Genomic DNA, 22,921 nt, shown 5'->3' on the forward strand with positions numbered 1-22,921 from the left:
GCTGCAGCTCTCACTCTGCCTCACCTGCTGGCCTTGCAGCCTCTTTATTTGGGTTTAGAAAGGAGAGATCTGGGTGGTATTTTGTTGAACAGGTGCTGTTGAGAGTTTTGCTGGACAGCATGTGAAAGAACCTGCCAGCAAATATCTCTATGCTGGCCTGTGGCAGAGTAGGTCAGGGTTAATAAGGTTATGAAGCACAGCAGGACTTCATGCATCCATAACTAGCACCTATTTATATTTATTGAAAAGTTTTGCCAAATTCTGGAGATGACTTCGACCCCTGGAGACATTGCTCCTTGCAAGGGCTGGAGATTAGGCACTGAACAGACTAAAAACCTCTGCTCCCACTGCTCTGTGGAATGAATCTTTCCCATAAGATTGCTGAGGAAGGCTGGAGAAAAGGAGACATGCTGAAGGAGGGCTTGGCTCACAAAGGAGATTAGAGCAAAAACAGGAATAAAGATTGAGAGTACACAGAGAGCATCCTGGGCTGAGGGAAAGGGCACCTGCTCTGAAATGGAAGTGTCTGAGCAGGACAGAAGAGAGCCCAGGGCTGACCTGGAAGTCATAGAATCACAGAATTATTTAGGTTGGAAAAGACCTCTAAGAGCTTTGAGTCCAACCACTCCCCCAGCACTGCCAAGGTCACCACTAAACCGTGTCCCCGAGTGCCACATTTGTGTGTCTTTTAAATCCCCCCAGGGCTGGCGACTCCACCCCTGCCCTGGGCAGCCTGTTCCAGATCTCCTGTCCATGTCCTGAGGTGGAGATGCCCTTGGGGTTGTAGAGCAGCCCATCCCCAACCCCACAGACACAGATGGGTGTGGGAGCAGGGAGCCATGAGGCAGAGGGGATGATGCACTTTTAGCTTTTCATGTCAGGTGCTTCTGACTTTTGGTGGGATGGGGGTTGGTTGTGCTCAGGGTAAAAAGGTAAGCACTTTTAAGCCTGGAATGGATAATCATATGTGCCCATCTACTGATGGACTAACATACTTGGTTTTAGAGGCCCAGCCTTTGAAATCTCTGCACCCAGCTCTTCTCTGTAACATTAACTCTGCAGGGTTGCAGGCATGAAGGCTGAAAAATATCCCTGTTCATCTAAATTGCCTGCCTGCACGATACAGAATTTTTCCACCAAGCTCCTACCTTGTGGTTAAGTTGTGGCTTATCATTCAGTCAAGGTTGAACAAAGCCCTCATTCTGGGTCAGATATCTCAAGTAGAGCCAGCTTCTGTGCCTCAAGGTTTTTTGCAGGGACTGCAAAAATGAAAACGAAGCCCATTCGCATTGAATCCGTTGAATTTGTCTGGTTTTGGATTGTAATCATGGAGTTGGGTTATTTCTTGCTGAGTTGAAGAGTCATCTGGTAGCCTCTTTATCACTGAAGTAAATGTTGATTTACATCTCCATATTTAAGCAGATTATTGGAGTTTAGGGCAAGGAGTTAGACTTGATGCAGCAGCGTGCAAGTGTTTAACAGTGTTGACAGCTCAGCTTTGAACTCCCAGACGGATCTTTACCCTCCAACAGCTCTGTCTCAAAAAGCCTCTTCTGATCCCCTTTTTCCCCCCTCACCTACGTGGGTCTGGTGCCACAGGCAGCAAATAAAAACTGAGTCTTCCCCTTTTAATAATGAGAGATTCCCCTTGCACAACATAATTTTCTCTGGTCCTGGAAACTGGAGACCTGTAGCAATAATTGCAATAAATTAACCCTGCCTTTTTCTTCATAAAACTGTCTGGGGAGGGTTCTTAATTCAGTTTGTCATGAGTCACTTTAATTACATCATGACCACGCTGATGAATGTTTGGGCAGGTAAAGGGTCTCTGAGAGTTTGCCTGATAAATGCTTATTGCAAAGAGCTCATTGCTAGACTGTAAATATTTTTGCTCTGGGGATGAAACTGGGCTTGCAAGATTGCTTGGGAACAAAATGAAAGCAATCAGATTTGGCTGATTTTCTGTAAGTGAAAGAAGATTTATTTTTAATTATTGCTGTGTGCGTTTCTGTGATGGTTTGGGGCCTTGGCTCTGCTCAGCGTGATTATAAAGAAAGAAAAGAAAGAGTGGTCATGTCAAGCCCTTCCTGTGGGGAGGGATTGTGTGGGGCAGCAGTGTGGCTGGGCAAGAGAGAGTGCAGAGTCCCAAATCTGAAGGGGAGCAGGGAGCAAGAAGGCTGTAGGGGTCTAGTGAGGTGTGCTGGGGGGTTTGGGGAAAAGCAGCTGTAGTCTTGGGGGAAGAGGGAGGCAGGGGGGGTTTATCTGAGATTTATGGGTGGAGCAATGCTGAGGAAAGAGAAAAAGGATGGCAGGAGTGACACCCCAAGGACTGGGGTGTTTGGTCTACACACTGCTCAGCCAACAGAAGCATCTTCTGATTTACCACTGGGGCTCTGCTGTAATTGACGGTGCTGGGTGAGCCACTTGGAGGGCACAAGGACATTGCACCTCAGTGACAGTGGGCAGGCAGCCACCTCCCTCGCAGCCAGAGAGTCATCAAATGCAAAATAAAAGAGCACGAGTGCCTGTTGCAGTGTATGACAGTTTTTGTGCCCCCACTGCCATGGAAGCAAAGTCATCGCTGGTGTCAGTGTTGGCTGCTAAAGCCCCAGAGTCTGCTGAAAGCATAATAAGAGCTGGTCAAAACACAGATCCTTACAGCAAGCTTTCTGTTTTCCCTTCTGTTGATGTTTATACTGGTTGCTATTCTCACCCTGAACTCTTTGACACAACTTTTGCCTTCTTTGGCTGTGCTTTAGGCTGCTTCTCTTTCTCTCGTTTGGTTGGTTTTTTTTTTAATTTTTAAATTTTTTTGCTTTTGAGCAGATGAGGGCTCCAGCATTGAGGACACAGACTTCAACTGGGATGAGTTCCTGGAGGAAACAGGAGCCAGTGCTGCTCCCCACACCTCCTTCAAACACGTACGTGCTTCCTCTGAGCCTTGTGGGTGTTGTACATGTTCCCTCTTCTGGTTTTCAGGGGCTCCCTGGAGAACTGGAGTGGAGTCTGACCATTTTGGGGAGAAACTGTCCCTCCACACATGTGACAACCTGAAGGGGAATAGCTCTCAAGCTGGTGTTAGGTCACCTTGGGGTGTTTGCAGTCATAGCTTGGAGCTCTGTGTCTGTGCCACTCCCTTATCTTCTCTCTTCCCATCAAATTTTCCATTTTTGAGGGCTTATGTTGCTCGCCTTTTGCTTATAATGCACTCATTTTTTTCTCCACCTATTTTCCCCTCTACATTCATTGTTGTCCATGCCAGCCTGTAGAGATTGATGTCACAAGAGTTTCTTATTTCTCCAAAGGTCCTTTTAATGCCTGATTTACTGACTGGCAGAGTCACTCAGCTCTAGAGTTCAGTGTGGCTCGTAGGAAACCATCTCTCAGCCTCGTGCCTGGAGATGCTTTCTCAGAAGTGTGGGAAGCAGGGAGTTGGGCAGGTGGTGCTTTTCCTGGGTGAACATGGAGCATACGGACAGCTGTGGTAGTGACAGGTTTGTGCACAGATCCAGCACAAGCAGCATTGGAAGAGACCTCTGGAGATCATCAGGTCCTCATCTTTGATGATCTCTGGAGATCATCTTTTTCCTCCAAGTGATTTTGTGGCTTATTTTGTAGGGCTAAGGAGCTGCAGGGATGGAAAAACCTCTCTTTTGTCTACCAGCACAGTCCTTCATTCCCTATTTTGCTTTCATTTTAACAACAGTGGAGTACTGCAGGGTGAAGGACCATAATTCTCTATACTGGAGAGTTACAGGGCAATGCTTATTATGGAGTTTATTCTTCGTCCAGCAGCTGTCTGGACAGAGCATCTTGTCCCAGATTTCTGCTCCAGGCCCAAAGTAGAAAGTTTTGTGCTTCATGAAGCCCTTAAGGATGTCTTCAGTTGTGTGGAGATGTCCAGCTCATCCTGCTGATCCTGCTGACTGCAGTGTCTCACAGCACCTCAATCCTGGGAATGTCAGCATGGGACAGGTTGGTGCTGGCAACAGTCCTTGGTGACTGTGCTTCACAATCTGAAACTTGATCCTCAAAAATCTGGCCAGGAACCTGAAAGTTGTCAGAGAAAGATTATCTTAATCTCTCTGAATCCACTCTTGATGTGATTTCCAGTCACAAGTCCCTTGCCTCCAGAGCACCATGTTGGTGTTATGGTGAGCACAGGGAGAAAAACTACAAATGAACCACGCTCTGCAGTCATCAGGCTCAGGTGCTTTGAGCTGCAGCTGCCAGTCTGTACTGGGAGGAGGCCAGGAGATCCAGTTTTTACTGGGATGTGGGCCAGTCTGTACCCTGGATTATTTATGAGGACCCTGGGCATCTCCAAGATGCTGTCTTAGCACTAAGTAAAGCAGTGAATGTCACAGACCACCTTCAGTCTTAGACCATCTCCAGAGGTCCCTTTCAGCTGTTCTGTGACTCTGGGCATTGATGCTGCTGGAAATGCCCACACAAGGAAAGATGCATGGAATTCTGCCACCTGCAAATGATAAATGGGTTTGGCTGGGCAGCCATTGGGTCAGAAGCTGGAGTTGGATGAGTGAGGGATTGCTGGTCACTTGCCAGAGGAGTGTTTTCTCAGCAGCTTGGCATCCCCCTGTCTGTGAAATCCTCCGTTGACCAAGTAGACCATGTTACATTTGTGAGTAAAAGAGTAATTTTAACCTGCCATTTCAGTTGGAAGTCAGTCAGAGACAGGCTTACCCAGATTTAAATCCTTCTGGTTTCAGTAGCAGGTAAAGTTCAAACAAACCTGTAAGAAGCTGTCCTTAAACATCTAGGGAGTAACAGGTTACATTTTGGATGGTTTTGTGAAGACAAGGCTGGCACCTGTCCAGTGAGCTGGCATCCACCTCTTCCTTACCAACAACAGCTAGAGGCATCCCACTGGTCCTTGGGACATAGGTTATGCTGGAGCAGGCCCTGGTGTTCATCAGCAGTGTCCCAAAAGAGATGGACTGGCATCTCCAGTGTCCTGAAGCAAGTTACAGGTGACCTGCCACTGCTGAGATAAATGGAAGTGACCCAGACGATTTACTTCTTTCAGTGACACGTCATACCTCAATTACCAGGGTGCTGGGAGGGGGAATTGGCTGAGGCTTGAGCTGGTGAGGATGGGTGCAGTGGAAATCCTCTCCTTCGTCTGTCTGGTGCAGCATTCAGCCCTTGATGCTTGTCAAGCCTCTAGAGGTGTTCCAGTGTTATGTGACTAATTATTGTGGTTGGGCTTAACTCCTAGAGGTGCTTCATACCTGCCTTTTTACCTTGCATGTGTCCTGTGGTTTGCCTGATGGAGCTGTGCAGTGGGAAATGAAAGCTCGTTTGAGTTATGCTGACTGTATCCCAGGCATTAGTGAGATTCAGGGAGTGAGGATGGGTGCCAGTCCTCTCCTGGATGTAGTACACCTGAAGGTACCACTCCTGCACTTTGGGACCTGTGGGACTTGCGTGATGGCATATGTGCTGGTGAAGCAGGAATGGAACTGCCCAGACAGATGGAGAAGGAGGTGGTTGGATTGAGACACAGTCAGCTCATGTCCTATCCCAGGGCAGCATTTCTGGGCGGGGTGGGGTCTCCCTGCAAAGCAGAAAAGGTAACACCATCCCTTTCTCATTTTGCAAGGTTGAAATCAGCCTTCAAAGCAGTTTCCAGCCAGGGATGAAATTAGAAGTGGCCAGCAAGAGCAATCCAGACACGTATTGGGTGGCTACGATCATCACCACCTGTGGGCAGCTCCTGCTGCTCCGTTACTGTGGCTACGGAGACGACCGCAGGGCAGACTTCTGGTGTGATGTGATGACAGCAGACCTGCACCCCGTGGGCTGGTGCACGCAGAACAACAAGGTCCTGATGCCTCCAGATGGTAAGTTCTGCCTGGTTTCTGCTCTAGGGTTGTGCTCTGCTATTGGGCTGTGGGTTCATCTCCGGATTTCTGGTCGGTCTGGGATGGGCACTCCAGGTCTTCAGCTGGTGTTGGGTGATGTGGGCAGGGTCATGTCCCCACAGGATTCAGTTTGCCAGTCAGCCTCCAGCAAAGGCATTTTTGCCCTAGTTGGTAACAACAGAAGGCACTTCCACAGGGAGCTGTCTTCTTGCTGCTGAACTGTAATGTTGTGATTTTCACTTCAGGGAGAAAACCGTCCTGTTCTGGTAGAAAGGACGGGTGAAATTCAAGAGTGAGAACAAACTAAAATAAGCAAGATCAGTTTGGGTGTAACTGAAATCAGAAGCTGACTTTGCACTCAAAGTGTTTTGCCCTGAAAGTTTAAAACCTTCCACCACCAGACTCCAGCAGCTTTTAATTCCAGTGACAGATCCACGTGATTAAAGATAGCAGAATTTGGTCATTACTGGTTAGGACATGTCCTGATTGGCAGCTCTTAGGTGCACAAAAGCTGAATGGAAGCGTTGTAAGTTCCTGAGTGGCCCGTGTGGAGCAGTTTGTTCATGATACAGTTTAATCCCCAGTGTATAAGAATATATATATATATATGTGTGTGTGTGTGTATATATATATATATATAGGCTATGTACATCAACAGAGCAGCTGTGGTGTATCCTTGCTACTACATCGCTCCAAGCAGAGACATATTGTCAGTGTTGCTTCTAAGCATTCCTGCCATATACCCCATTTATTCTGGATTAAGGGAAGAAGAGATGAGTATTCAGCCTCCAGCTTGTGCATACACTTAAGAAAAGTCTCATTTAAGGGATCTGCTGCTGAAGTTACTCTTTCCCTTTCTGCTACCTGTGGCCATTGGAAACAGTGCATGTGCCAGCTGTGTGCCACGTGGGATTTCTCCTGGAGTAAGTGTTCCCTGATTTCCCCCTGAAGTGAGCTGTAGACACAGTCTTTGAATCAAAGCTGACATTTCCTGCCTTGCATATGCCCAACTCTAAGCTAAACTTACGTTTTTGTTCTGGTCTGTGTATCTTGAATAAACACAAAATTGATTGTTTAAAAGAAAAAAAAAGAAGTCTTGAAGATAAATACGGCTGAGAAATCTCTTGGTTTAGCACCAGTAAATCAAGCTGATGTGAGAGGGGGTGAGGTATTTTATTTTATTGGCCTCTTAAACTACGTTTTGTTATGTGGATTACAGTCAGCATTACCAGAAAGGTGTACAGTGCTGCAGACTAAATCTCAAAATGTGAGGGTCAGGGGGGTAAGAGAACTTCTGAATGTCATAATAGAAAATAACAATTCCCTTATAACTGGAGGCAAGTGCTTCTCCTGGATTTGTTGGAATTTGCCCTTTGGGTCGTGGCTGCTCTGTGGGAATTGCCTTGCTTGAGTGACTGCAAGTATGCAGTGTCCTACATCCCTTCTCCTCTGGTGGGTGATGTAACTGTACACCAGGGTCTTAAATTTGGGCAACTGCCCTGTTGGGTTCTTTTTTTTGTTCCCCCCCCACCCCATTTTCAGTGAATAACCTTTGTTGAATATGTCATAGTATAATTCTCAGAAAGAATAAATTAAATGCATGATTTGTTATTTCAAAAGAGATTTAAGCATTTAAAAGCTTGGCTCGTATTTTGGAATGAGGCATCTAAAATGCCCAAGAGGATCTGAACCTTCAGGACTTACAGAATCATAGGATCTATGCGTTGGTAAAAGAGAACCTGATCTTCTCTGTGAACTCTGTGGAGATTTTTTTAAACCTCTAGTGCATTGCACTGCACCTTATTTTGTTGTCAGACCTGTGGGAGAAACAAAAACCAGCTTTAAATTGCATGGACCCATTTCTGAAGGGATCATTTCTGCACATCTTAATTACAAGAAGTGTATCTGTTGGCTAGAGCATGCAAACAGCATGGCCAGGGCTGGTTATCTGTCATTAGGCTGTGATTTTAATGAGGAGCTGAAGGCTTTGGTTAAAAAGCAGAGTTGCCAGAATGGGCTAGTTTAACAGCCAGAATGACAGCGCTGGGACGATGCTCTGTACGAGTCAGGTTGGACTGATCAGTGCTCCTCTCATAAATGTGATGCCAGACAAGAATGGCAGAGTGATGGCACAAAGAATTTCATTAGATGGGAGAGAGATGCAACAAAATGGGCCGGTTCAGTTCAGCAGATCGATAGAACTTGATTTAAAGTCCAGCACACACAGAGCTTTTAAGAGGCGGCTGCCAAATAATTGTTGTTTATGATCCAAATCGGAGGAAGCCGATTAATTTACTGACTGCTGCTCTGTTATTTATGGGGTGACGTGTGTGTTGCATCATGGTGCCTGTGGCCTGTGAGTAAAATGTCGAGTCGCGTTCTGTCCTCCCTTGACGTGTTGGTGCAGTCACTAGATAGGAATACCTGAGGTGGCAGTAAAATGCCTTGGTTTATGGCAGGATGGTGCGAGTGCACGTGTGCCTGTGAGCTTCACCCTCCAACCCCCTCCTCCACAGGAAATCAAAGGAATAAAATTGTAGTTACTTCAAGCTTTGCCATTAATTATATTTTTCTCATTACAAATCGGTGTGTAATTTGAATTGCAAACTCAACTATCCTGGCAGAATAGATCTGTTTACCATTCAAAGCAAAATGAAAATTATTTAAATTAGTTAATATAGAACTCATTTGAATGAATTGGATGTTTATTCATGAACTAGCTGAGGCAAGTGTGAAGCTGTCCTTATGGTCTGTAGCTTTGGCACTGATCAGCTCTAATGTCACGTCCTGGGACAGAGATTTCTTCTTTATTGCATATTAACTGTGGTGTAAGCAGTGGGTAACTACTGCCTGATGTAGCTGAGTGCGAAATTTTCATCCTTCCTGACAGGGCCCTTCAGCAATTGTAATTCATATGAGGAAGAACAACCTGCTTCAGAGTCCGCTGGCAGTGGCAGGGCAGTGATGGTGTGGGAGGCTTTGTTTCCTGCACTGTAAGGGTGGGATGTAAGGTAGATTTTCCATTGTTTAGTTAAAATTTCCCCATTATATCAGCCTGCATGGAAACAGGGACAGCAATAATCCCCTCTTTGTCTCATTCAAACACTGTCTTCCTCCTCAGCAAAGTGCAGTTGTTTGTCGACATCCTTGATCCCGTGGGACGTTTTACCCGTTGAGCATTAAAAATTTAAGCCTAACTAAACTTTCCTGACTAGTGAAAGGAGCAGAGGTGTCTCTCCTCTTTTAGCCTGTTCATTTCCATGTGCCGTTTTCCTCTGTTGATGACAGTTGAGTTCATGGACACATCCGCCATCGGGTGCAGGAGCGGCGTGGAGAACCTGACAAGTGTAGTAGCTAAATTATGCATCGTGAAAGAGCAGGGACGTCCTGGGATTGACACTGGGGGGTTTTTGTACAGATTGCAGATTTACAGCTGAGCCAACAGAGCCCAGTCTCTCCTGGCACTGTTTTAATGCATCCTGGGATGAGCTGAAGACACTGGACGACAGGATTGTTGTGTACACTTGTAATTGCAGCAGTGGCTTTGCTTTAATGTTATTGACAGATGGAAATTCAAACAGGGCATTTCTGTGTGCAGATCTGTGAGCTGGAGTCTGCTTGCCATGCAGACTGGGAGGCTGGAGATGGAAAGAAACACAGCAGGGAGAGAACCAGGTCTATACTTTGATTTTGCAGTGGACTGGTGCGGATGGAAAAACCTCTGAACGCTGGCCCTACCTGGGCTTGGCGACCAAGATGATCAATCACTCTGTGATTCTGTGTAGGAAAGCAGCTTTTACTTTCCTGTTGCATCAATACAAGGGGGATTAAAGTTCTGAAGTCTGATCCTGGGGTGAAATAACCTTCTCTTTCATGGTGTTGAGCTTTATAAAATTGAACCAATCAAATATACCATTAAGAGGGGTAGACTTAAAGCATTTTGGCTGCCCAGGCTTTCTGTGAAGGCAAACACCATTATTTGGTCACTATTTGAGACAGGTTTTCATGTGGCTCTCAGGTGAGATTAGCTCCTATACCAGATCTGGGCCAAAGGAGGGAAATTTCACTGTGGTTCCAAGTGCTGGGTCAGATTCTGGGCAGGATATGGTTGAAAAGGGAGCTAAAACTTGTGTCATGGCAAATTGAGTTGTCTTCAAGTGACAACTTACTGCTTTTTTTTGTTTGATTGGTTTTATATATTATCATCTGAATTTATCATAGAGCAAAATCCTGCTCTTTGGGGTCACTGGTGTAAAGGAGGGGAGAAATGGATCTGGTTGGCCTTGTCAAAATTTACAGCATGATGACTCTGAATGGATTCTGAATGGCCAGAAGATGGTCTGCTGTGTTGCAGGTGTGGATTTGGTGTTCCCCCAAGGCACACAGAAGGCTTTTTTGAGGATCAAAGCTCAGGGTGGTGGTGATGTGACCCATGCCTTTGGCTTTCAGCATCTTTATTGGAGCTCCCTTGTGACTGCAAAGCTTGTCCATAGGCTTCATAAAAGAGGGACACAGAGATCAGAGATAATGTTTCTGACAATGGATGAGGGTGTTCAAAACTTCTCTTTCAGAAAATACAGTCATGGATATTTTTTTTTTTTTAATGAAGGCAGCTTTTCCCTGGTAATCTCATCCCAGAGGAAGTAAAAATTAAACTGTGTGTGCCTGCAAGTCTGTAATTACAGTGCAGGTGGAGGGATCAGATGGGCAGGGTGGACTTCTCCTTTTGCTTTTTTACTGGTATGGAGAGCAGATCTGGCCCCAGTTTAGCTCTTTCACTGAAATATTACTTCCTAAGAGCTTGAGGCTGGAGAAAATAAGTAGGCATTCACTGAGCTTACGCTGTTTTACATCAGCTAAGAACTGGGCCCTCAAGCCAAGTAAAATGAAATTCGGAAATCTTCTTTGGCAGGTTGCACTGTCAAAGACTGTGGATGTTTCTAAAGCAGTATCCAGGGCTGTTTTTTAAAATCTCTGCCCAGTCTTTATCCTGTTATTCCATCAAATCTGAGCTTAGACTAACCTAATGTAAATAGATGGCAGGATTTCTTTATTTTAAATGCTGCAAATGACTCCTAGTACAGTGTTTTATGTGTGCTTTTCAAGTCGACTTTAGCAGACTATTAATTATGCAGGGATGACGTTAGCATAAATAACTAGTCAGCAAATAAATGTCAATTAAATATTCTATTAGCATAGTAGGTAGCTTTATGCATTGGCATAGAACATTTAGCAGATTATACTTAACGAGCATATAAAAAAATAGCTTTTTTTTTTCTTAGCTCTCCTGATGACGGCAAAGGGGAGGAGAGGAGGTAAAAATGCTGGCTTTGGCTGAAATTCGCTGTGGTAGGAGTCAAGTCAGTTGACTCTGGTGTATCTTAGGAGTTTCCAGGAGCTGGAAGTCACTGGAGCATGTCATGGCTTGGCATTTTCCCCCAGCCTCTTGTAGCCCCTTGCAGACTTGCTCCTGAGGAAAACATACTTTCATTACAGCACCCTCAGTAGTTTTTCCTTTCCTTCCTTGGCGTGACTCAGATTCCTCAGTCTGGGATGTGAAAATTCAAGAGTTAGCCCGTGGCTCATGTGGCATCAGGGTAATGTTGTCTTGATAGGGAAAACGGTCTTTTCACTTTGTGTGAAACTGCAAATCTTGTGCATGTGCTGCTGGCTTTAGTTACTTTCAAAAGACTTAATATTGCTAAGTGAGGCCCTTTTGGGGTAAACTGAGCATAACAGGCCCCCACGTGTCTTTTGGGAATGTGATTAATTGTTGAGCTACTGTGTAAATGTGGCACAGCCTGGCCAGTGGGTCAGGCTTTGCAAGAAGTTTGAGGCATAGGCTTCATCAAATGCAGAGGGTTTTGATCATCTCCAGGTTTGCTGGGCTTGAGGTCAACATTTTCTGTTTTGATTTTCCTTCTAATACTATTTTTCAGGTCTAGAGGCATAACTGCAGAGAACCTTGCAGGGATGAGATGCTTGCTGGTTTATTAGGTGGAGTGGGGAGTAAATGATTTATCCTGATGTTTCAGTTGTGAAACTCAGACAAAAAAAACACTTCCTGAGTGGGAAACACGAGGTGTGCACTGCTCTGGCTCTGGCTGGGACCGCTGTGAGTGATGGAGGAAATTGAGGGGAAAAAACAATGTTTGGTTAAACACAGGTCTTTTTGTTTAAAGGTTTTTGGGAGTGCTCTAGAGGTGGTGCTTAGGAGCACACCTACCACAAGATTCCCAGCCTTGGCTCTGCAGTGGCCCTGTGGCTCAGGTACGTGGCCTTTGGGCACTCTTGGCTCTCTGCTAAGGGAGAGAGGCCAACTCTCATCATCTGGGGTCACTCTTTGTGCTTCTCTTGAGTATCTGGTGGAAATGGCTTAGAAGAGTTCCTTTTTCCCCTTCACAAAACTGTAAATTCAAAGCCACTGCTTTGTATTCACCAATATTTTCCTTTGGGAAAAAGTCAGCGTTTTTCCCCTCAAAAACATCAAGATGGCTGTTTTTGGGATTAAACATCCAAAAAACTGTCTTGAGTTGCTGCAGACTCAGCACCCCAGAAGTGGGTGCTGGTCCCTCCTTGCCCTTTTGCCTGGGTTAGACTTTGTCTCAGGAGGTTTTGGCCTCTCCTTGTGCGTTCATCTTGACATTCTTCTCCTTGATGCCCCGAGATGCACTTGTGCCTGGGGAACCCAGCCCTTGCTGGGGATCAGGCATTTGAAAAATTGAAACCGTGCAAGATTGTTTACTTTTCCAGTGGAAAAAAAGAAAGCCCAGAGCTTGCACATGAAGTAGGCTCTGTTTATTAAAAGCAAGAAAAGAAACGCACTTTAATCAAAACCTAATTTTCCAGTAAGAAGCCGTTTCAGCAGAAACATGCCCTGCAATCCTAGTTTCCAGGGACAACTGCTTATGCTGTATTTATATTTATTTATGTTCACAAACAAATGGAGGAAGGGAAAGAGGAGCAGGCCGGACCAGACAGCCTGTGGTCCAGCGAGGCAGGGATGTGTGCAGTGCCTGTGGGCAACCAAAACTGCTCAGGACCCTGCAGTGCACCTAAAGTACCTCTTCAGCATCTGTGTTTGGGTGCTTTTTTAATCATAGAATACAAGAATGGTTGGGTTTGAAGGGATCTTACTGATCATCTCATTCCACTCCCTGCCATGGGCAGGGACATCTTCCACAGAGCAGAGTATTTCTAAGGGTAATTTGGAAAAATCAGATTGTGCCTACACCTAGATTAGGTATCAATGCAAGTCCTTAGAGGGTTGACAGTTTCACTGATGCAGTTGTCCCCTAATGCAAATCCTGGATTTTTTCAGATTTACGGGTGGAAAATACTTTTCACCTATAACTACAGCCTGTCCTTGTTCCTGTACTGGACTGAGCCATGTAGTCAGCAAACCTTGTAAAAGAATATTATTTAGTTTTACAGCTAACACTGGGGATAATGCAGCACTGTTTACTCTAGTGTGTTATTAACCCAGCTCGGAGCATGGGTTTAATCTGGAGGTTGGCTGGCAGCCAAGGAAGGGTTCAAGAATTGGCTCTCCAATGGATGAGGTTTGAGAGCCAATGACTCAGACACGGCCCTACTGAAATGAATCCGCTCTCTGCCTGCTTTTCCCTCACTTGGGTGGACTCTCTGTCCTGACTTTTATCTCCACATGCTGCTGCCTTCCTCCACAAATGAGGGATGTTGCCATTCCCACAGCAGCTGGATGGTTTGTAGCATCATAAAGGGTCCCTTTTGGGCGGTGCAGGAAAGGCTGAACGATGAATCCTGTTATGATTAAAGAAGCAGCACCTTGTGTACAAGCAACAGCAGAGCTGAGGATCAGGGATATTGCAATGAAAACTGAAAGCCTAATCCTTTTATAAACAGTGTGGAGGGGGGGAGAGAAAAGCAGTGATTTTCGGGGACTTTGACAAGTTATAAATATATCCTGAGTGAAACCAATAGTGTGGAGCTTTATGAAAGATTTAATGAATGAATATTTCATGCCCACATGGTGCTTCTTCTGTAACGTGTGCTGTTGGTAAAAAGCAATAAACAAAGAACCTCCTTCAGGGTTTGTTTGGGCTTTTAAATTAAACTAATTTAATCAACTTTTTCAGTCAAGCTTGATATTAGTTCATTTCTGTACACAGCACTGTACTCGGTTCTGTTTGTTTTCTCCTGATACCTGTTCCGCTGTTTGGAAGATGCTTGAATATCAGAGAATGATTCATTTCATCCTGCCCATATGCTGCATCTGGGTTTTCAAGGCAGAGAGTACAGTCCTGACTTTTTCCTTTTCCTAAAGCCTGAGGAGCCATCCATCCTATACCATCACAGCTGGGGGTGTTACAGGACTCCAGCTGAGGTCGTTATCCAGCAGGAAAATCACTTGAGCGTGTTGGTCATTTCTGATTGTAAGCAAGAAGAATTTTTCTGGGTTTTGGAAGCCTTCAGCACTCAGTTTGCTGCTGCTTGAAGGACTAGAACTGACCCAAACTGCTCTGGAGTCTGGCCCCATATGGCCAGCGAGGCTTGGATGCTTCTGCACTGGATGTCAGAGGTTTATGCAGGGAGATTGAAATTCTCCTCAAGCTCAGGCTCTTGGCAAGGTTGGGGCTTGGGTGTGCTAGTGAAGTTTCTTTATGCTTGGCTGTCATGACAAATAGCCAGGAGGAAATCAGGGTATGTGTTAGCTCTGTGTTCCATGTCTTTTGCAGTAATTTCCAAAAAAACCTTGGGGACCTGATTCTTCCTTGGGAACAGCAGGACTGAAGCCAGTTGATGTTTTCACAGCTGGACCAGCAAGTGAAAAGCCAGTGAGACACAGTAGGGAGATAAAAGCAAGGGTGACTGGAGGGGTAGAATTAACTTTGGGGAGGCTTCAGCATGAGCTGTGGACCCTCTCAACCCCACACCTTGCATGGAATGGGGCATTTCTTAGCTACTTTTGCCATGAGGAGGAGCAAAAGTGGGGGGCGGGGTGGTTTGTTGTTGTGGTTTTTTTGTGGTTTGTTTTTTTGGTTGGTTTTTTTTTTCCCTTGTGGAACCAGTTGATTTTGTAGTGGGCAACTTTGGGAACTGAAATTCATCCCTCTTGGCTGAATGCAGTATGGTCCCATGGGGTTTCTGCTACATATGAGCAGGGCTTTGTATAGGAAGAGCGGTTGTATTAGAAACAGAGTGAGTTTTGCTTGTCCAAACCCACACAGACCTCAGTTTCATTTATTTTTGTAGCATTATTAGGCAATGTGTGAGATTCTCTCTATAGATCAAAGCTCAAGCCCACTGCACAGCAAAAGGGTTAAACTTCAGCAAAGACTGATGCAGCAAAACTCCTTGCAGATGATGCTGAGCTGCAGCAGTTGACTTATCCAGCCCAAAACGTTGGCAGAACCAATTTCTGTGTCAGCTCCTGACCTCCTGCAAGGAAAACTCATTTCAGTGGCACTCAGGCTCTGTTCAGGATGCTTGGAGCACTTGAGGTGAGCAGTTGAGCCCCCATGGCTTTGCCTTCTGTTGCTCATGATTCTGGTCACAGTCTGCAGGGTAACTTTGCAGCCTCCACTGTGACCAAACCATTGGTTTTGGGCCTGATGTTTAGTGCAGGTTGTGCTGGAGGAACAGAGATGGGGAGGAAAGGACTAATTGCAGCGTGAGGTAGAGACTCTGAATGAGAAGCTGCATTTCCAAGGAAGTACTGCAGGAAAAGGCTGTGAGCAGACACCAGAGTTTTCTGGGAGTAGAGATTCAGGTTCCTGAGATTTCCTCCTTCTGTAGCAGCAAGTGGAACAGGGCGGATTTTTGGATGGTACCTTTGAGACCATTTCAGAAAAAATCTCCCATCGACAGTTGTTGCAAAAAACTTCTTGCATCCACTGAATCAAACAGCAAAATCCTCCTCCCAAGACACTGAAGTGCCAAGATGGAAATTATTTCATAATCAGCCTCAGTGAGGCTCCTAAAAAAAGAGTAAGTTTTAGAACCCTGTTGCTCTGTGTTGAGCCAGTGTTTGACATCATCCAGCCCCTTGGTTCAGATCATGTGAATATGAAAAAAAATGCAGAAAAGTTGAGAATCTGTTCAGTATCGAACAGAAGAATTACAGCCCTGTTTGTAGGCTTGGTGTGTTGTTATTGAGGAGACTCCAGTGTCATTATTCATTATTCAAGCAAACATCACTGACCTATGCACCTTGCTCGTGACTCTGGAGGTCTCCACACCCTGAATAACCAGCAGTGAATATGCATAGTTGTTCTTCCACACTCACATCATGTCCTTGGACATCTGCTCTGAAGCTGTGGAGATAAAAAGCCCAGAAACCAGAGAAAAATGGGAGGATTGACCCTGAAAGCATAACGGTGGGTGCAGACCACTCATTTTTTGTAATTGTCAATTTAATTAATGTCTGGCTGAATGCATTTTTAATAAAATACTCTTTAAAAATTATTAGTTTGAGAAATTTTTAAATAGTCACTTCTGATAATTGCATTTAATTTCCCTTCCCTAGTCTCCTGTAATTTTCCCCAGAGGAGTTCTGGAATGGAAATGCCACCTCAGCTGTAAGACTAGACTTAGGTAGTTAATGATACAATAGGTAAAACATGGTCAGATTTAATTAATCTCTATTGGAGACATCTGTGGAGACTTAAAAAAAACCCCTATTGCCTTCATATTCTGAGTTAGAAACGCTTTTGGGTGTTCGTATCTGAGAAGTAGGTGATTTTTTGGTGCATTGGATAGGAACTGGGAAGGGTGAGTAGCACAAGGGATTTGATCCAGAGCATGCCAAAGTTGAAGTACACTTTTCTACGGTAGACCTTTTTTGGTCAGTTTGAAGATTAAATTACGTCTTTTAGTCCTGAGCTGAGGGAGGATTTTCTGAGCTCTTTTAGGCCAAGGACAAACCCAACGTGACCAGTGCCACGTCTTCAGCAGAGCTTTCCTTCAGGTGCACCAGGGGCACCTCGGATTTGTGAGGAACAGGCATGGAGTGAATTTGGGAAGCTGCTAGTGGCAGATGCAAGCGCCAGCATGATCCCAAGCCAGCTGTGACTTGCACTTGATTTTTCCTTCATTATGCATGATAATGTGGGCTCCCAGTCACCGTGGAAGGGGCTGGATTCCTGAAGCAGACCATATGCTCCTGGAGCCCATGGAGGTGGCTTGTAACACAGTGCGGAGGTTTAAGGGATGCTCTTAGAAAGCATTTTCCTGATGACACTTAAAAATCAATTCTTCTAACCCAGATACCAAATTCTGGGTCAGTTCTGGTCCTTCTGCGTGACATTGGAAAAGTTTTGCTGTGAATTCCCAAATAATCTGTTTCTATGTCTCTGTGTGTGTGCTCTCACTTCCATTTGATTTCGGTCACAGAAGGAGAAAAGAAACCAGACCCACAAACGAGCTTAAGGACATGCTGAAAGCCATCCTGATTGATGGTTTATTTTGTGTTGTGAGGCAGAGCATCCACCTCCTGTGTTTGTAGCTAAAAAAGGCTTTTTTCCCCACGCTGTCACTTGGGAATGAAGAAATGAGGGGAAAGTCAGCGTTTTGAGGTGTAAAAATATAGCTACTTCCTAAAGTGCTGGAGTTGATGTAGAAGATTAATTATATCCAGGGAAAACCTTGCCAGATTCAGGAAACCATCCTGCTATGTGTTGTACCAGTTTTACTGAAGAGGCTCTGCCACGATGAGTACAGAACCTAAAGAAGGGGAAATCCTGCAATTCTCCTGTGCCAAACAACTCTGGGAAAGTCAGTGAGGAGTCCCTGGCCACGTGAAGCATCTACACCCTGAATATTTTGACTGCTGAAATGACCTCTTCCATAGAGTCCTGCTTTGCTTTGAGCAATTCTGCTGTTGCCCTTGGCCTTTTCAGCCTGGATATCAGCAGGTGGATCTGTTGGGAAGGCCTCTTCCTGTACACCATCTAAATTTATTTAGAAGGAAAGAAGCCAAAAAAACCTTGAAGCATTATATGATGAAGATGAGATTAAGGGCTCACAAACCAGTTTGATGAACCATGGCTCTGCACTAATATCTGATTTAGCAGTGAGGGCATTTGGGTTCACCAGAGCATCATCATCTCCTGTCAAAATATCCTAGGTTGATGGCGAAGCTGAAGTTTTATAATTCAAAGGAAGTTTAGAGCACTGTGGAAAAGCTGCTCCCGTTTCAGGTCCTGTAGCACATTGTCATTCTCATTTCAGATGTTGCCTTGCATAATGTTCCACATTGATCTCAGATTCAGATTTAAACTCTTCAAAGTTCGGGGGATGTTTTTGATCCTGGGATTTATAGTTCAAGCCCCTTTTCTGTTTCCAAGTGAAGAAAACACATGTTTAGCAAGCACAAAATGAGCCTTGATGGAGTATTTCTTTGATGGTGTTGTGATGATGATTATGAATTTACATTTTGTGCATAGGATGTTAAGCACCTCATGGGGCCTGGCTGTGCTTCGACTGTACCATTAATTTCGGGAAGGATGCATGATGAATGTTCATCAGGCCCTCTAGGTTCTGATTTGTGGTGCTCACATCACACAGCCGAGAGGCTCCGGAGTGATTAAACGGGATTCAGTCATTAAGAGCTGGCACTACAAATGTGATTAATTGCAGAATGCACTGTATATTGTGAAATGAGTTTGATGATTTTTTTTTTTTGAAAACATATGTTTCTGCTTCATGGGGTGTCAGAAGTTGGTGTTGTGGTGAATGAGGCTTGTTTGCTATTTCCATGATAACTTGGGAGTGTGCTGGGTCATGGGAGTGGTTAGATTTCCACTATTGTCTCAACATCTGGGTGTGAGCAGTGAGATTTGTTGAGAATCATGGCCAAATCCTTAAATTAGACCTTACAAGTCCAGCTTTGCTATTTGTACCTCACTAACTCAAGCACAGTGGCTCCAGCCTCCCCCAGAGTTTTCAGAGTTTTCCAGCAAAGAATCCCTTTGCCTCTTGCCTCTGAGATGCATTTTTGTGTTGGGGGTCTCAGGCTGAAACTGGTAATGGCTTGCTTTTTTCTTTAAAATCACTTATTGTGGAAAAAAAGTTGGAAAAAATTTGGAACACACTGCCCAGAGAAGCTCTGGCTGCCTCATCCCGGGAAATGTTCAGGTCTAGGCTGGGATGGGGCTTTGAGCCACCTGGTCTAGTGGAAGGTGTCCCTGCCCACAACAGGGGGTTGGAACAAGAAGATCCCTAAGGTCCCTTCCACTCCAAACCATTTTATGATTCCAAAAACACTCCCCCAAAACTTCAGTCCTTTTTTTTTTTTTTTTTTAGTTGGTGTTTCTTCTGTTGTGTATTAAACAATATACTAAACTTGTAAGCATCATCACCATTCATTCTCCTCTTTCTGTAGAGTACAGAAAACGAAAAAAATAGTCCAAACCCAAAATCAGAAGGGATTTCTTGGACATCACATCCCTTTATTTGTCTTCTGCGTTTTGATGCCTTTATTTGTAGTGGATATTTGCTGTAGTCTGTTGGCACTAGGAGGGAAAAAACCCCATAATTGTGCAGTTGAACTGGTTTATGCAGTGTAAGAACATTGTGCTGCTGTAAATTTGTTGGGTTTTACGGAGCTGTCTCCAAAGAATATCCTTCAGAAAGCAACCATGGGGTTTGGGAGTGAGAAAAGGCACTTAGCATGGGGGATAATTGGATGGAGTTTGGAGGTGTGAGGTCAGAGCCCTGGGCAGGATATTTATTCTGCAGCGACATCCCCGGACAGAATGACCCATAAATTTTAGGTGTTGTTATGCCACAAAGTCTGTCTGGGGCTGGTCTGTGAGATCTCAAAGACACATGGCATGGAGCTGCCTCTTCTGTCCGTTGCCACGGCAAGCCAAGGGGAGGGTGTTTGGTGTTCAGGAAAGCTCCAGATTTTCTTTCTTCCGCTTTGTGGCATCAGTGACACCCGGGGCAATGCAATTTTGTGTGAAAGACTCCAGTTCATACCCGCTGTTGGCATGGGCCAGTGTGTGCCCGGTGCTGCCCTGAAATACTCAGGTCTGAACCAAGCTGGTGGCTGGCTTGCAATAGTTCTGGCTGTGGTTAGGAATTCTGACTTGGATGGGGATTTATCTAGGAATTTAGCATTTTGCTTTGTAGACATATTTTTTTTTCCTCTTTCTGCATTTCTGGTGTGGAACTAGTACACAAGGAGCTGTGGACTGCTACAGGAAGGCTTTACCAGGGTGATGCTGGGCAAGCAGCACAAATATCCTCCCCCACGGCTTTCAAAACTTTTAAATCAGGATTTTACAATCTTTGTTACATTTGTCTGTGCATTTCTGTCTACCTGCAGCAGCAAATCTCTTTTCCTCCGTAGATGACTAAATATTCTCTTGGTTTTCACGCAGAGAGACTACAATTTGGAAGGAAGTAACTGTGCAAATGCCTGCTAAGTGAAGTTTTGTGCAGAGAGCCTGGTGTATGTACTTGTGTCTCATATGGGTGAATTCATAACCTCACGCAGTCACACCCTGAGCTCTGTGATCTGGTTTTGCTTGTGAGCACTTTGGTTAAGATGCTGATTTTCCCTGGATAACAGCGCTCTTTCAATTTTATTGTTACTAATTTTTTATGTCTATGGATAAAAATCGATGTAGAAATTACAATCACAATACCAGGTCCCCCCTCTTTCCCCTGATTTGAACTGCTGATTTGAAAGGGCCTTCATTAAGACTCCTGGGTCTGGAGATTGGGAGCTCTCAGTGCACATGATCCATCTCTTCTGAGCCCTGGGCATGGTGCTTAATGCACATGGACGGAAAAAATAATCAGGAAATGTGCGTGGAGGCTTGGGGTTAAGTGCCAGGAGCTGCAGAGTTTGGATGCTCATTTTCACAGTGAGCCATCACCCTAATGGACATTGATACTAATGATGGGGGAACCCCTATGGTTATGTGGTGTGTGCAGAGTTTTCAAAATCCAGGCATTGCCTGGCTCTCAGAAATGCCTTTCAGGAACTCTGTGTACACATCCAAGATCATTTAAAGTCAGCTAATCCTGATTTGTTTCTAAGACCGTTGTTGACAGCAATGAAATTCAGTTAGCTTGTACCTAGAATTGAATTGGGCAGAGAGCAGTGCTATTGCTGTGTTTAAGGAGCATGCAGTTTCTGTTTAGGTAAGAAATTTTGGAGGAGCACAAACCACTCGCTCTGGGTGAAACACTCTGACTTTGTAGTTATGCCTCAGGTTTTCTCCTAATTTATCACAGAGGTAACTGAGACTAAAGTCAGCCCATTTTTGCCACGCTGGATTGTGTAGCAAAATCAGAATAATCAGCCTTCATTTGTGCCTGCAGATACAAGAGAGCAGATAAGTGACCCACTGAAAAATGGTCACGTCAGGAAGATATTTTTGCATTCCCTTCCCAGTTCGTGGTGGTGTTAGTGAGGGTGGGTTTTGGTACTAATCGAGGTGACAACGTTGCAGAATCGTCTTCCAGGTGAAATCAATGTAAAAACATCTTAAAAATAGATAAATAATTGCAGAATCATTTGGGTTGGAAAAGACCTCCAAGATCATTGAGCCCAACCATTAACCTGGGCTATAAATATGTGGCAAAGGCTCTAAACAGCCGAATGCTTCATCCTTCAATTCCACCCTGTTGAGGCTGGATGGCCACACGTGACTTCTTGTTATGCTGAGGGACCAGCTGAATGAATTGGTTGCATCCCTGCAAAGTGAAGGATGGGAAGAGATTAATTCCCCTCTCTTGCCATGTCCTACCCGTATCTCTCTCCCCTCTTCCCCCATTCCCATATCCGGAGGGAGAGCAGTGTTGTGCCTGGATGATTCCAGGCTGGGTGGTGCTGATCACACTTGAGTGAAGTCCTGAAGCAAAGGGAGGTGACAAGTGCAAGTGGAGCTGATAAATTTGCTGCTATTCGTTATCTGTGTAATCTGATTGCAATTGATAAGTAACACCACCAAGACAGAGTCGCTTCCCATTATCAGCACCCCTCTCCTTTTTATCCTCTTTTTTTAGATTTTAAATAACTTCAGTGCAAGCCAAGTATTGACTTTGACTGAAGGGAGGTAATTAATCACAGTACTTATGAGTAGATCATTTATTGCTGCATGGGTGCCTGATGCTGTTGTGCTCAGGGAGTCAGGGCAGGCTGATCTGGGTTTGTGGTCACTGTGCTGTTGGGATCTATGAGGCAAATTTCTCTTCTGATCTTGGGCAGTTTGACTTGGAAGCAGAAAGCCACAGCAGTGGGATCTCAGAAGAGTGTGTCTGTATATCCGTAATGTTGTGTTTGGGGTGAAGACAGCTGATCCTACTGCATGGGAGTGCCTCAGTATTTGGTGGTGACCCTTCTGCCAGGCAAAGTGTATTGTTCAGCTTCCCAAGCTGCAGTGAGTTAATGGAGGGGATTTTTACAAAATTTTGCATAATTAAAAAAAAAACCACCTCACTCTAATAGCATCCACCCACCCTGTCTGCACACACTGATGGTTTTCTCCCACAGCATCCACCTCTTCCACCCGTAGTTCCTGCAGCTGGGTTGGAGTTTGTAGCCAGTGCAAACTTCAAGAAATGAAAAAGCAACTCCCAAGCCACCTGCTACTCTTCTTATTGTTAAAAAGATAGCAGTTAATTAAGGACTACAGAAACCTGAGGGGAATGGTGTGCGCGTCTGTGAAGGGCTCAAAGGATGTTAGGAAGTGAAGTGTCCTGTGGGCAGTGAAGCAGCTTTCTGCACATGAACTTTCTTATTTTGACCTAAAGAGTATAAGTAGATAATTTCTGGAAACCCTGAATGGCAGCAGGAAGGATAAAAGTAGCATTGTACTGAAATTCAGTGTAGTTGAATAGAAAAAACTGTAAGGGAATTGTTCAGGTGAGAACCTAAAGTGTGTGTTCATGCCTTTCTCTGTTTGGCTTTTTTTTTTCCCCTCTACTTTTTTAATCAAGGAGTGCTTTTTCATGCAGAGTTGGGCATGCAAGGATTAAGGTCTGTGTGTTGGCCCTTTCTTGGGTCAAGACGATAGAAACTGCAGCATAATCTTATCTTA

The 22,921-nt window shown here is 44.8% G+C and overlaps 1 protein-coding gene across 2 annotated transcripts in view; it reads left to right on the forward strand.

Annotated features, from left to right (window-relative positions):
* The window catches only part of SFMBT2 (Scm like with four mbt domains 2), a 105,698-nt gene that overhangs the window by 15,135 nt on the left and 67,642 nt on the right, over positions 1–22,921 (forward strand). For both annotated transcript variants that reach the window (XM_032106200.1, XM_032106199.1), the window contains exons 3-4: positions 2,827–2,921; positions 5,624–5,864. In XM_032106200.1, the coding sequence (XP_031962091.1) occupies positions 2,827–2,921; positions 5,624–5,864 (336 nt within the window). The remainder of the gene's footprint in view (positions 1–2,826; positions 2,922–5,623; positions 5,865–22,921) is intronic.

This window comes from Corvus moneduloides, chromosome 4, assembly GCF_009650955.1.
Source record: "Corvus moneduloides isolate bCorMon1 chromosome 4, bCorMon1.pri, whole genome shotgun sequence".
Lineage (NCBI taxonomy): Eukaryota > Metazoa > Chordata > Aves > Passeriformes > Corvidae > Corvus > Corvus moneduloides.